Source organism: Dothidotthia symphoricarpi (genome assembly GCF_010015815.1).
Source record: "Dothidotthia symphoricarpi CBS 119687 unplaced genomic scaffold P153scaffold_9, whole genome shotgun sequence".
NCBI classification, from domain to species: Eukaryota; Fungi; Ascomycota; class Dothideomycetes; order Pleosporales; family Dothidotthiaceae; genus Dothidotthia; species Dothidotthia symphoricarpi.
Genome location: NW_022985016.1, coordinates 1212334 through 1225137, shown reverse-complemented (window position 1 = coordinate 1225137; position 12804 = coordinate 1212334). Strand labels below are relative to the sequence as shown.

Sequence of the window (12804 nt, the reverse complement as noted above, 5' to 3'; positions counted from 1 at the left end):
TGGGAAGAAAAGCCATGTACAACAAGCCAAGCGCCTTGACATGGTGGGGGGTTCGCTGGCCCTGATCTACATTCGGATTGCGGATCGCAGGATCGCGTCAACCGTCAGCAGCACGAGCTGTCAGACCCCCCGCTACTCACACCGCTCTTCACGAGCCTCTTCCGTGTACATAGAATAATGCACTGTTTTTAAACTTTGGACATGTCATCTGCGAACCCCTTCCGCGCATCCCCCCCGCCCAGCAATGCTCCTTTTGTGGCTGTTCCGCAGGCTTCCTTGAGCACTCCAGATAGCACGCCCGAGGCCCGTGAGGATGGGCGTTTTGGTATATTCTTGCCTTGGACATGAAGCTTGCTCAGGGACGGAAGGGTAACTGTATCACAGTGCTCGACGACACCATCTCGCTGCCGCCCCGGACCAAGAAGCATGTCCGCATAGAGTCCTCGACCGTCTTCATCCCTCCGCAGTCAAATATCGACAGCCCAGACATGACTGCCTACGCTGCTCTAACCCCGCCACTGGGCGCAACTCACTCGATGACCTCGCCGTTTCCGACATACCCTGCTGGCTGGTCCGACGAGCGTATACAGGCTGCACAAGATGCACGGGTGAGCTCGTGGTCAAGCCCCGGAGCGTCGCAGCCGACACCTTATCCAAGTGGAGTGCCGGCGAATCCGTTTTCCCGCACGTTGGCCACGATTGAGCCACAAGAGCAGGAGGGAGTGGTGGAGCGGACCGCGGCGGAAGGGGCGGTCCAGAGCAACAACAGAGCCTCGCTGGATGTGGAAAGCTTCAAGAACCTCCTTCTCACGGGCAGGCCGAGTGCCCGTCCGTCTGCCCAGTCACCGAAGACTGCTGCATCCACCATCTCGAGCGCCCCCATATTCGAGAGCAGCAGTAGCACCGACACATCTATATCACGGCAATCATTATTCGACCACTCATACGAAGCGCACGCTGAGTCGCCGCGTACATCGTACGAGATGGCCGCTTCAGACGAGGACGAGAGGAATCGTCTGGTGTCAGAAGTGAGGAAAGAGAAGAAGCAGCCGCCGCCTGCGCCGAAGCCTCGCCATGGCAAGCCTGTAGCACCGCGACAACCGCAGACGGTGTCGTTCGACGATTTTGCTGTGAACGTGCCCGCACCAGCTCCTGTGTCGAGGCAGAACAGCTTCGACACGAACAAGCCGCTTCCTCCCACGCCTGTTGCATCGCAGCCGCCTCTTCACATTACTACACAGGACAGCACACAACACCAACCGGCGCCTGTGGAGCTCAGACTCAGCGATACGCCGAGTACGTCGGATGTTTTGCACTCCCAGAAGAGGGCTCCACCGCCTGTGCCTCTGGCTCGTCGACAGAGCCAGCTTCGGAGCTCTGTGACGAGCAATAGATCACGCAGCAGCTCGAGCATCACCATGTCGTCACAAGTCTCAATCGACGCTGTTCTTCCAAGCCCTTCCGCAAGCATCAACGATCCAATGTCGAGTATCAAATCACCGCCTCCTCCACCACCTCGCAGACACGGAGCTCGACTGGCAAACATGGACACATCCAGCGCAAACTCGTCGACAACAGAGCTACCCCAGCGCTCCACCTCAGTCCGCACAACAGCATCCTCACAGGGCCCTTCGTCCTCGCGCAGGAGCACGATAGATTCAGAACCAGCTCCTTCTGTGTCTGGCGTTAACCGCACATCATCCATATCATCAACACGCAACCCAACACGAACCACATCAGGCGAGAGCACAGGAAGCACGATGCAATCTCCGCCACCACTTCCCCCGCCCCGGCGCCGTCAGTCCAATCGCTCTAGCCTCGACCAACAGCGCCCCCACGTACCCTCGTCTCCCACAGAGAGTCGTCGAACCAGCATGGAGAACAGGAGGACCAGTGTCGAAAGCAAGAGGCGCACAAGCGGCGCAAGTGAGAGCTCATTGAGACATGTATATGCGCCCGCGGACGAGAAATTTACAAGCAACGACTACGCGCTGTATTCGCCGAGAGAAGAGGTAGAAAACATTCTGGGTGCGGGCGTTGCGCAGGATGAGGGGAGGAAAGACTCGACCAGTATTTTGGACGATATGGAGAGGTTTCAGAGGGAGATTGATGAGCTGAGGGCTAAGTTTACTCAGGCGGGGTAGTGCGTCGCTTGATTCTTGTCCATGCTGGTGTGGATGAATAGGCCGTACGACGAGGTGGGATTGTGGGCGGCGTTTTGCTCTGCATCATGTGCAAGAGGGGAGGTTGGCATTGTTGGCTTTTCTACGCGGGGCTGTTTGCATTACGATTCACATTTCTAGGTCGAATATCGAATTCATGTCCTGCGCGTCTGGTCTATCATTTACCGTCTTCAATGTGTTGTGGAGATTCTGTAAAGTTTGCTATCTTGAAGTAACGGGGCAGCAAGGACAAACGGTGATACATCGACGTACACAACATCTTCAAACGCCCAACTTCTTCGACGTGTACCAAACGCCTATGTTCGTCTTCGTCTTCAACCTCACACCATCAATCCATATCCACGCCCAACCAACCTCGAATCCCACATACCAAAAACCGCAAAATGTCCACCCCCGCCCCCCTAATATACATCAACGCCTTCCCCGGCACCGGAAAACTAACCATAGCCCGCGCCCTGCTCCCCCTGCTCCCCCCTTCACACTCCCCCCCAATCCTCCTCGACACACACACCCTCATCGACCCCGTCGCCACCCACTACGCGCGCACGCACCCCGCCTACCAGCCCGCGCGAAAAGCAGAACGCGCGCGTGTATTCGCCTTATACGTAGAGAATGTGCAGTACAGGGGGAGTGTCGTGGTGGTCACTGGTTTGTTTCTCCTTTCCCTTCCCTTACATACCCCCTTCCAGAAATTGACTACTCACTACGTAGAATCCCGCTCCACGACCCCCCACGAGGTGCGCATAACGCGGGAATTTGTCGACGCGGCGGCGCGGGCGGGACGGCGCTTCATCCCTATTATTCTGCTGTGCGGTGTGGGTGAGAATATGCGGCGGGTGGCGAGTGAGGAGCGGAAGAGGAGTGGGACGACGAAGATTGTTTGTCCGGAGAGGGTAAGGGGGATTCGGGCGGGGAGTGAGATTTATCGGTTTGGGGTTGGGGAGGAACTGGTTATGGATGTTACGTGTTTGGAGGCTGGGGATGCGGCGGCGAGGATTGCGGAGTGGGTGGGCAGGGTTATGGAGGGAGGTGTGATTGGGGAGGTGGATGAGAACGGGAGGGTGGATTGACTTCATAGGAAGATATAATACAGCAGAAGCATCACTTCAGAATGGGAAAAGATAGTTCCAAGAGTCAGTGATGTGATTATTTTTGTATCAAGCATGGTAAAGTGCTGTGGTATGCTAGTCATACGCAAGCTTTTCATCGACGATAGACCCATCCCCCAAGATTCCCGCCAAATACAGAGATGGTTGCAGGCATACATCCGCCATCGCGACAGATCATCAAGCCAGACAGACAGAAAGCTGCAGAGGATGCCAGACGTATCCTAACGACATCGACCACACACGACGTGAGTCAGTAAGTGAGAGCATGTCTAGACGCCTAGACGGCAGCCAAAGCTACGTTCAGAACGGCGCCCGCAGCGAACAGTGAGCCCAGGCCGATGTAGGGAGTGGCAATGGCGAGGACAGCTCCAGCGGTCGAGACAGTGGCAGGCGTGCTAGTCGACGGGGACGGACGCGTCATGTCAGCCGTAGAAGATGGATTCAGAGTCGTACCGGGAGCAGACGCGCCAGACGAAGGACCGGGAGCGACAGGCATGTCCGAGGAAGGCACGGGGGCAAGAGGCTCGCCTGAAGACGGAACGGGACCGACGGGCGGAACTCCAGTGTCAGTGGGCGGGGCAGGTGGAGCGTCGGTGACGGAAGCCTCAGGCGGAGAGCTCAAAGGAGCAGTCGCCGTTGACTCGACCGAGGCGGCCGGGGGAGGAGGAGGAGGCGGCACCTCATACGAGGACACCGGGATGGTGGGGACTGGCGGGCCAGGCGTGCCACACTCAGTGACGGTGACAGTCACGGTGACAGCGGGAGCACAAGCTGGAGCACACGTTAGATTGGGTGTACAAAGAGCCAGTGGCGACTTACTGTCGGGAGCAACATCGTGAGCGACGACACTGGAGGCAAGCGCAGCAACGAGTGCGAGGACCTTGAAACCGAGCATGTTGATAGCGGTAAGCTGTTGGATCGTGTGAATGCGATAGAGCTGGCGTGAAGTATGTTGCGGTTGAATGGATGCAGCTCAGAGAATTGACGGTTGCAGGAGGTGTCGTGAAGAAGCAATGAAGAGTGTGGGTGGCGGGCGGTTTATATGTGGAAAGAGGAAATGACGAGGCGCGTTTGCAAGCAGAGAATTTTGCACGGACGCGATAAGGTTGCCTGGGGAGTGGTGGAGGTGAAGGAGAGGAGGGAAGGGAAAGTGCGCGGATTATGTACGCGGGAGGAGCACCTAGGTGTCACCGCCTCGCCCAAACAAACCGTTACTACTGTAACGCAAATGCATACAGCCTAACGAGCCTGTTTGGGCGAGCGCTTCGGCGTCCAGTGAATTTCCCCCATACTGCTCAATATGTGATGCAGCTCCAGATGTCCGTTGTTGTGCGACGAGGCCTTTCCAAGGGCCAGAGAGCAGAGAGTGAAGGTGCTCTCACGTGCAGGCACACACTTGCCCTCGCGATAAGGCGACTTCCCCATAACTTGCTCAGTGACGCAATGGCAATTTCCTGACGTCGGGGAAAACTTTGGACAGCGCGTTGGCCGTTTGTTTACCAGCTCTTGGCACTTGCCTGCCCTCGATAAAGCATCGCCAGACTCTTTAACTGCTTCTCTTCCTCACCAGCTTCTCACACTCGTTTACCACACTCTCAACTCACAACAACCGGCCTGCAGCTCGTTGCTTTCTTCATCAACCAGCTACACTCCTTTAGCTTCTTGCATCACCCCTCAACTCTCCTTCGCCATGAAGTTGCTCCAGCTTGCCGCCCTCAGCGGTGCTGTCTCTGCCCTCCGCCCTGTCGCAGGCCCACGTGGTGAGTCAATTGACCCTCATCTTCCATGTGCTTTCTCTCCATACCTCGACCACTGTTTCCACTTCCTCCACTGCATCACATGTCCAGACTCTTCTAACTCTTCCCGCAGGTGCTCGTCGTCAGGCCGACCCGGTCGTCACTTCGATCGTCTATGCTACGTCGACATACACGATCACTAAGTGTGCCGCGTCTGTCACCAACTGCCCAGCCAGTTCCGCGGTCTTTGAGACGTCGACTACTGTTATGAGCATTACGACCACCATCTGCCTAGCTCCCACTACCCCTGGATACTCGGCTCCTTCTTCTGAGGTCGTTCTCTTGCCACCCGTGAGCTCAGCTCCTCCTGCAGGTTCCTCCGCCGATGGCTCTGTCAGCATCCTCCCTCCTCCGCCAACTGCTCCTGTCTCGCTGCCAGGAACCACGGACACGCTCTCAGAGGCGGTGCCGACCTCATTCCCGCCAAACGCTCCTGAGTCTTCCAGCAACTACGCTCCTCCTGGGGTATCCACAAGTGCTCTGCCCATGCGATCTTCAGTCGACTTCCAGATCAGCCTCATCCCGGGGGTTCCCACGGCTTCCATGTCGCTCTGGGTGACTACGGGCACTGACTCTATCCCAACCTCTCTCCCACCAAGTATCTCCGAGTCTTATTTCATTCCCCGGCCTTCTCCAAGTGCTCCGCTCACTGATAGTCTCACGGACTCTATCCCAACATCATTCCCACCAGGTGTGTCCGGGCCTTCGAGCGGTTACGCTCCTCCTCAGTCTTCGGCGGATGCAACTTCCACTGGCAGTCTCACCGACTCCATCCCGACCTCATTCCCGCCAGGTGTCTCTGGACCCTCAAGTGATTACATGCCTCCTCAGCTTTCCACGAGTGCTCTTCCCACCGGCAGCCTTACTGACTCTATCCCGACGTCCTTTCCACCGGGCGTGCCTGAGGCCTCGAGCGGCTACGTTACCCCTCAGCCTTCATCAAGTGCTCTGCCCACCCTCAGTCTCTCCTCTACCGACATGAACACCAACACGGATGCGACCTACATCTCGGGTGTCACTCCTTCGAGTGGATATACTGCGCCACCTGCGTCATCCAACACAGCTTCCTCTGCGACTGATGCTGTACCAATCTCTGGTAGTCCCTTGTCGAGTGCATATGAGACTCCTTCAGGCTCGGTTGGTAGCCTTACGACTCCTTCAAACACTAACACGGACTCTGTCCCTACTTCTTCCCCTCTTTCTCCGTCTGATTCAGTCGGCAGCTCCACGACTCCCTCCAACACCAACACAGACTCTATCCCCACCTCGTTCCCCCCTTACCTGTCTGGCTCAGTCTCCGCTGGGCCATCTTCCAGCGAGTACGCTATCTCTTCCGGTAGCTCCGCCTCGAATACGGACGCAGTCCCGACATCACCAGCCTCGTCGTCTGGCCCAGCTTCGTCAACTACCGCTCCTACGGAAGGAACGTCGAGCTCAGTCCCCGACAGCTCATCCGAATTTCCCTCGGCCGTTCCATCTAGCCTTCTCAGCACGCTTTCGGAGACAGAACCGGCTGCTACATCCACCAGCTCAGGTTACGTTTACCCACCGCCGCCAGCTGAGGCCAGCTCTTCCGTCATCGATGGCACTACTAGAATTACGAGCTATCTGACGCAGACCATGACGTCTTTCATCACTGCGCGGCCTTCATCTAGCAACGATCCTAACACGCTGTCCAACACTCAAGCTGTGCCTACGAGCCGTGTCTCCAGCGGCTTTGCACTTCCATCTGGATCTGGGTAAGTCTTCATGTCTTGACTGGTCATCCGTCACCGCACACCTGCTAAGCTTTGAATTACAGTTACCCTTACCCATCCGGAGGCCTCAACGGCACCGTTGTCGCGCCTAGTCCCTCGTACGTTGAGGTTCCTATCAACATGGGCCAAGTCGTTGGGGCTGGTAGGAGTTCGGTTGCGGCCATCGTCGTCGCCATCGCCTTTGCTCACTTCGCTTGAGTCGGACACGGTTACGATACCTTCGCGGTCTATCTTCTATCATGGTGGATACGCTGCTGTGGCGACGCGAGAGGTCGGTGCGATGATCATGCATTCCATGAGCGGCTCGGTTCTATACATACTTACACTGTGGTATGGGTAATGGGTGGTCGATGATCTTTCTAGGGCACTGTCCTTTAGCTAGGCAGGCTTTTCCCTCGATATGTTACCAGTTACGCAGGGCCGGCTACCAGTCAGCATGTAATATACAGCACCTTTTACTACGGCCAAAATTGTGTCTTTGATGGTCTTTGTGAATGGTGAATGATTGTGGTGTTGTCTGATCAAGCTTTCGCGTGATGGAGATTGAACGAAGTCCGCCCGTGAGAGACTAAACTGCTTCGGTGGTAGTGTGCACTGCTCCGACATCGCGACATCAAAACTACTGATGTGAACTTTTTGCGATATCTCCAAAATACTACTCTCGCGTACACTCTATTCTCTCATGTTGCAGAAAGCCTTCCTTTGAGTTTGTACGCCTCTCGATTTCAACGACGAATCTTGTATCTCCTTTGAATTGAAGACTTACATGAACGAAGAGATATAAGAAGAACCACTCCAACATGTCACCATCACAAAGACCGGAACCCATTTCCTCATATTTCCCGCTCAAAAAGCCCATCATCCTCGACGGCGCACTAGCAACCTACCTCGAAACCCTCGGCGCCGACATCTCCGGCTCCCTCTGGTCAGCCGACATCCTCACCAAAGACCCCTCTGTAATCAAACAAGCACACCTGGACTACTTCCGCGCGGGAGCAAACGTCGCCATCACCGCAAGCTACCAAGCAAGTATCCCAGGCCTAGTCCAACACCTCCAGATCAGCGAAGAAGAAGCCCGCGGACTAGTAGCCAGGAGCGTCGAGCTCGCCATCTCAGCGCGCGATGAAGTCTTGCAGGAACGCGAGGACGAAAAGACGCGCGAACCGCTGTGGATAGCAGGAAGCGTGGGCCCCTACGGCGCTTTCCTCGCAGACGGAAGTGAATACCGCGGCGACTACACTGTTAGCAAAGAAGCCATGAAGGAATTCCACCGCGGCCGCATCGCTGCCCTCATCGCAGCCGGCGTCGATATTCTCGCCTGCGAGACCATCCCGCAGAAAGGCGAGGTTGAGGCGCTGGCTGAACTTCTGGTCACTGAGTTTCCGCGCACAGAAGCGTGGTTCTCCTTCACACTGCGCGATAGTACGCATATCGCCGATGGCACACCATTAGCCGATATCGTCGACATCCTGCAGGATGTAAAGCAAGTCGTCGCGCTAGGATTTAACTGCGTGGCCGATGGTGTGGGGCTCGATGCGCTGAGGGTGTTGAAGGGGCTGTGGACGCGGGGCCCGCTGGTTATGTATCCTAATTCTGGGGAGATGTGGAATGCGGGGACGAGGGGGTGGGAGGGGGTGCGGACCGAGGGCGAGGGGTTGAGGGGGAAGACTGTGCTTTGGTGGGAGGCGGGCGCGGGGCTTATTGGGGGGTGTTGTAGGACTACGCCGGTGGATATTGGGGTTATGAGGGGTGCGGTGGGGAGGTAGGGGGTGTGTTGGTGGGCTTGGGGTGGGTTCTTGGGGTTATTGACAGTGTGGAGGGAATGTGTGAGGAGCTGCGTGCTGGACAACTTCACGCAAGGGGTTGAAGAGGATTTGAGAGGGACGGCGATTGCATGTTCATCGATTGCATTTACAGAGCATGTAGCGTGACACCAATACGTGAGTTGTTCGTTCGTCTACGTGTCTTGCTGGGTTCATGTGGTTACGGTAAGTTCTTTCGCCCATGCCCCTTCTCGTTTATGATCATGTCTTCTTCCTCGCATTGCTTGCCTTGGGCCATGTAGGTGCAGACGAAGCACGGCCGTCATGACTGAGCCTATGCAAAGCACTACAGTACCTTTTGCACGTCTTTTTCAAGTCTCTCGACTCTACTCAAACGCTCACTCCGACTTGCCGTTGCAGTGCGACTTGGATGCTTTCGCTGTCCGTCTGCTCTGCGCTCAAGCCCAGTCTGGCTCGGGGTATCATGTGTTCTCGACTTTCCTCCGTCTCCCCCCTCCTTCAGCCATCGACAGCCATGTCTTCCCCATTCACATCCCCCCCACTCCTCTTCGTAAGATCCTCCAGCACCGCCTTCAGCCTATTCAACGCATCCTCCCCACCCACCTGACCCGACGCAGCCCTCGCATTCAACACCCCCACATCAAAATCGCCATACCCCCCATTCTTAACCCCAGCCTCTGAATCTCTCGGCCTGTCCTCCTGACCATCCACAGCGCGGGGCTGTGCAGCCGTAAAGCGCTGATGCGCTGCAGGTATAACGCCGTGCTTCTCCAGCTCCTCAATCTGGGTGATGAGCTCCTCGCGCAGGATATTCGTCATCATCATGACGGTGCCCATTGCTTCTCGAAGGGCGACCTGGCGCGCGAGGACGCTGTCGGGTTGGTTTTGTTGCTTCTCTGTGTGGATGGGCGAGGTGGTGAGCTGGGTCAGGGCGGTTGCGAAGTAGGTCAGCATTGTGGGGAGGTGCTCGTTTAGGCGGCTGAGGTGGCGGATGTTGGAGGCGGCGGTTTGGCGGTAGGTTTGCGCTTCTTGCGGGTTTGGGGCTTGTTGGGAGGAGGGCGCGGAGGGTACGTCGGGCTGCGCGGTAGCTTGCTGGGGAGTGTCGGTAGACATTGTGGAGATAGCTGAGATAGGGAAGGTTTCGTGGGATGTGTGTTGGAGGTGGGTATCTCCGCGACTCGAACGGTCAGGTGGTCAAGCAACGCGACAGTAATGTGAGTGTTCAATGATGTAGGTGAGGAGGGCGGGCGAGCTTGAGTTCCGCTCCTTAGCGCCATTTCGAGCTCCACCTCCAGCATCAATCCGTCAACTCACCATTCAAGCATTTGACGCCAACGACATATCAGAACGCGCCTTCCGACTCTCCACGATACAATCACGCGTCATAACCCCTCGACTCAAGCTGCACCTGGCGCAACTGTCCAAATCCCTGCTAGTCGTCCATGCGCAACGCGCCGCGCTCATTCCCCGTTTCGAGGTGAGGGAAGCGCATAGCAGAGAAGACGTCCATTCACCGTCATGTCGGGGCCGCCGGGGCCAGGACCTGCAAGAGCTATGAGCGTGGGAAACAATGGTCCGCCCAGCGCTGGCCTTCCGCCTCACAACACCATGGCGCCCCAGCCAGTCCCTCCGTCTGCGAGCGCTTCTGGGCCGCAGACACAACAAAACTTGAATCAAATTGTGAGTTTGGGAGTTTTCATGTACTGATCTTCTTCTTGTCTGTTGCTTCAGCTTTACCACCACATGTGTGAGACACCGTCTTAAGTTGCCTTGCTTGTGCTCACAACACCAAGGTCCTAGAATACCTCTCCAAGAAGGGCTATGTTCGCACCGAGGCCATGCTCCGCAAGGAGTCCGAACCACAAGCCAACGGCCAGTCTCTCGTACCCCACAGCACCGAAGTGGGCGGCTTGAAGTACACCAAGGCCTTCGAGCTGATACGGAAATACACAGAGGACAACTTGGATCTGTACAGGCCAGAACTGCGCAAGCTGCTGTGGCCCATGTTCGTGTACTCGTTCCTCGACCTCGTGCGGGAGTACTTTTCCAAGGATGCTGAGACCTTCTTCGCGACATACCAAGGCTTGTTCGAACGCGACCATGAAGAAGATATCAAGACAATGCGCCAGGTACGGCTACCCACACACATCAAGGAGAGCCGCATCGCAAAGCTTTACACCGAGAACAAGTACCGCGTGACCTTGACTACCATGCCATTCTACAATCTGGTCCAATTCCTCGAGTCTAAGATGTTCGAGGGTGGACAGGCTCTCCTCGATATAATTCGAGAGCACCTGAACATAGTCACAGTTGACCGCACTACCACAGCGGAGAAGAGCATCGCAGCCATACTGGCCAATGAGCAAGGCGACGATGACCTTCCGGCCGAGGACGAGGGTATTCCTGGACACAACCCTGGACATCCGCTCACCACTCGCCACGACCCCGAGGCAGATGCCTCGCGGATACGACTGGCGCTGGGCCTGTATCCTCAAGATCAGGACTTGCAAGATGACGTCCGCGCAGCACTGCAAGACGAGGACGCCAAAAACGCGCCCAGGCCAGGGCAACAGACGCTGGTAGAGGAGTACGAGCAACGCATAAAGCGCGAGCCTACAGAGGATGGACCGTCGCGGGACACAATCCCTCTACCGCCATCGTTGGCACGCGACGTCTCTATGGAAGTGTCCAAGATTCAGGAATATCGGGATCGATACAAGATGGAGGACAGAACAGGAGGCGTGGGCCCTGCGGTCAGCGTCACCATGTACACCTTTCACAACACGTTTGACAGGTAAATTTAGCACTGACGCGTGGGAAACCCAAAAGCTAACGAGTTTACACAGCGTCAACTGTATCGACTTTTCTGGCGATCATTTGCTTGCCGCAGTCGGCATGGCCGAATCATACATTCGTGTGTGGTCAATGGACGGCAGTCCCCTCACATCTTCGGGTCCTGACCAGAACATCCAACCATCGGCATCACGTCGACTTGTCGGGCATGCTGGCCCCGTCTACGCAATATCTTTCTCGCCCTCTACGACAAACCCAGATCCCACGGGCCCACCCACAAATTCACAATACCTTCTCTCCTGCTCTGAAGACAAGACTATCCGCCTCTGGTCTCTAGAAACCTGGACTTGTCTCGTCGCCTACCGCGGTCACGACAATCCCATCTGGGATCTGCAATGGGGCCCATATGGTCACTACTTCCTTACCGGATCCAACGACCGTACAGCGCGCCTGTGGTCAACAGACCACATCGAACCTCTTCGCATCTACGTTGGCCACGACAACGACGTCGACTGTGTAAGCTTCCACCCAAACAACCTCTACGTCTTCACAGGCTCCTGCGACCGCACAGTCCGCATGTGGCACATCGCCGGCGGCAACTGTCTCCGCCTCTTCACAGGGCACACAGGAAACGTGACAGCCATTGCATGTTCTCCAGACGGCAAGATCCTCGCCTCCGCCGACGACGCCGGGAACATCATCCTCTGGACCCTCGAGACTGGGCGACGTAAGAAGCGCATGCGCGGCCACGGCAAGGGCGGCATCTGGAGTCTATCCTGGAGCGTCGAGTCCAGCGTTCTTGTTTCCGCCGGCGCAGACAAGACAGTGCGTGTCTGGGACGTGCTGCAGGAAACCAGCGAGTCGAGCGGCAAGGCTGCAGACGGGAGCACGGCGAAAACTGATGGCGCATTGGCGACCAAGGGGGCGAGCGGTACGACGGTCTCGGGCGCAAAGAAGGCGGCGAAGGAGACAGGTGTGTCGGCTGATCAGATCAGCGCGTTCCCTACGAAGGATTCGCCGGTCTATAAGGTTCAGTTTACACGCATGAATCTGGTGCTCGCTGGTGGTGCGTATCTGCCGCAGAAGATTTGATGGGGTGGGGTAGGTTCCAATGGTGCAAGTAGGCGTTCTGGTGGGAGTAAAAGCGGTATGGATTTTGCCTCGATCTTGGGAGTTTTCGAGATCAGCATTCTTAGTCTTGGGGTGTGTGAGAACTTGATCTTTGGATGGGGAAATCATATAAGACTCATAACTACCACATCGAATTCCTTATAACTCATTATAATTTCGAGTGAATTTTGTGTCGAGTGATGGATCTCAAGCGCTTGCACCTTCCTCACAGATCGGGTCCGTGCACTACTCTCACGACTTCCAACAGCGTC

The 12804-nt window shown here is 56.4% G+C and overlaps 6 protein-coding genes across 6 annotated transcripts; 4 read left to right on the top strand and 2 right to left on the bottom strand.

Moving 5' to 3' along the window:
• The first annotated feature begins 110 nt into the window (after nucleotides 1–110).
• On the top strand, nucleotides 111–2456 carry P153DRAFT_366590 (uncharacterized protein). Its single transcript, XM_033668085.1, has 2 exons — nucleotides 111–325; nucleotides 385–2456. Exons 1-2 carry the CDS (start codon nucleotides 202–204, stop codon nucleotides 2142–2144), a joined length of 1884 nt encoding a protein of 627 aa, XP_033524508.1. The 5' UTR covers nucleotides 111–201; the 3' UTR covers nucleotides 2145–2456.
• A 50-nt stretch (nucleotides 2457–2506) lies between these two features.
• On the top strand, nucleotides 2507–3253 carry P153DRAFT_396450 (uncharacterized protein; the record flags this gene model as incomplete). The annotated part of the gene is made up of 1 exon (XM_033671481.1): nucleotides 2507–3253. The coding sequence occupies exon 1, from the start codon at nucleotides 2567–2569 to the stop codon at nucleotides 3251–3253; it is 687 nt and encodes a 228-aa protein (XP_033524507.1). The 5' UTR covers nucleotides 2507–2566.
• Nucleotides 3254–3543: 290 nt separating this feature from the next.
• P153DRAFT_231235 (uncharacterized protein) lies at nucleotides 3544–4320 on the bottom strand. Its single transcript, XM_033662686.1, has 2 exons — nucleotides 4112–4320; nucleotides 3544–4063 (listed from the first exon to the last, which is right to left on the bottom strand). Exons 1-2 carry the CDS (start codon nucleotides 4185–4187, stop codon nucleotides 3570–3572), a joined length of 570 nt encoding a protein of 189 aa, XP_033524506.1. The 5' UTR covers nucleotides 4188–4320; the 3' UTR covers nucleotides 3544–3569.
• A 3325-nt stretch (nucleotides 4321–7645) lies between these two features.
• On the top strand, nucleotides 7646–8611 carry P153DRAFT_289500 (Homocysteine S-methyltransferase; the record flags this gene model as incomplete). Its single annotated transcript, XM_033663661.1, has 1 exon — nucleotides 7646–8611. The coding sequence occupies one exon, from the start codon at nucleotides 7646–7648 to the stop codon at nucleotides 8609–8611; it is 966 nt and encodes a 321-aa protein (XP_033524505.1).
• Nucleotides 8612–8740: 129 nt separating this feature from the next.
• On the bottom strand, nucleotides 8741–9856 carry P153DRAFT_366586 (uncharacterized protein). The gene has a single exon (XM_033668084.1). The coding sequence runs from the start codon at nucleotides 9740–9742 to the stop codon at nucleotides 9128–9130; it is 615 nt and encodes a 204-aa protein (XP_033524504.1). The 5' UTR covers nucleotides 9743–9856; the 3' UTR covers nucleotides 8741–9127.
• An 82-nt stretch (nucleotides 9857–9938) lies between these two features.
• On the top strand, nucleotides 9939–12739 carry P153DRAFT_315781 (WD40 repeat-like protein). Its single transcript, XM_033664968.1, has 3 exons — nucleotides 9939–10309; nucleotides 10423–11423; nucleotides 11476–12739. The coding sequence occupies exons 1-3, from the start codon at nucleotides 10148–10150 to the stop codon at nucleotides 12512–12514; spliced, it is 2202 nt and encodes a 733-aa protein (XP_033524503.1). The 5' UTR covers nucleotides 9939–10147; the 3' UTR covers nucleotides 12515–12739.
• The last annotated feature ends 65 nt before the right edge of the window (nucleotides 12740–12804 follow it).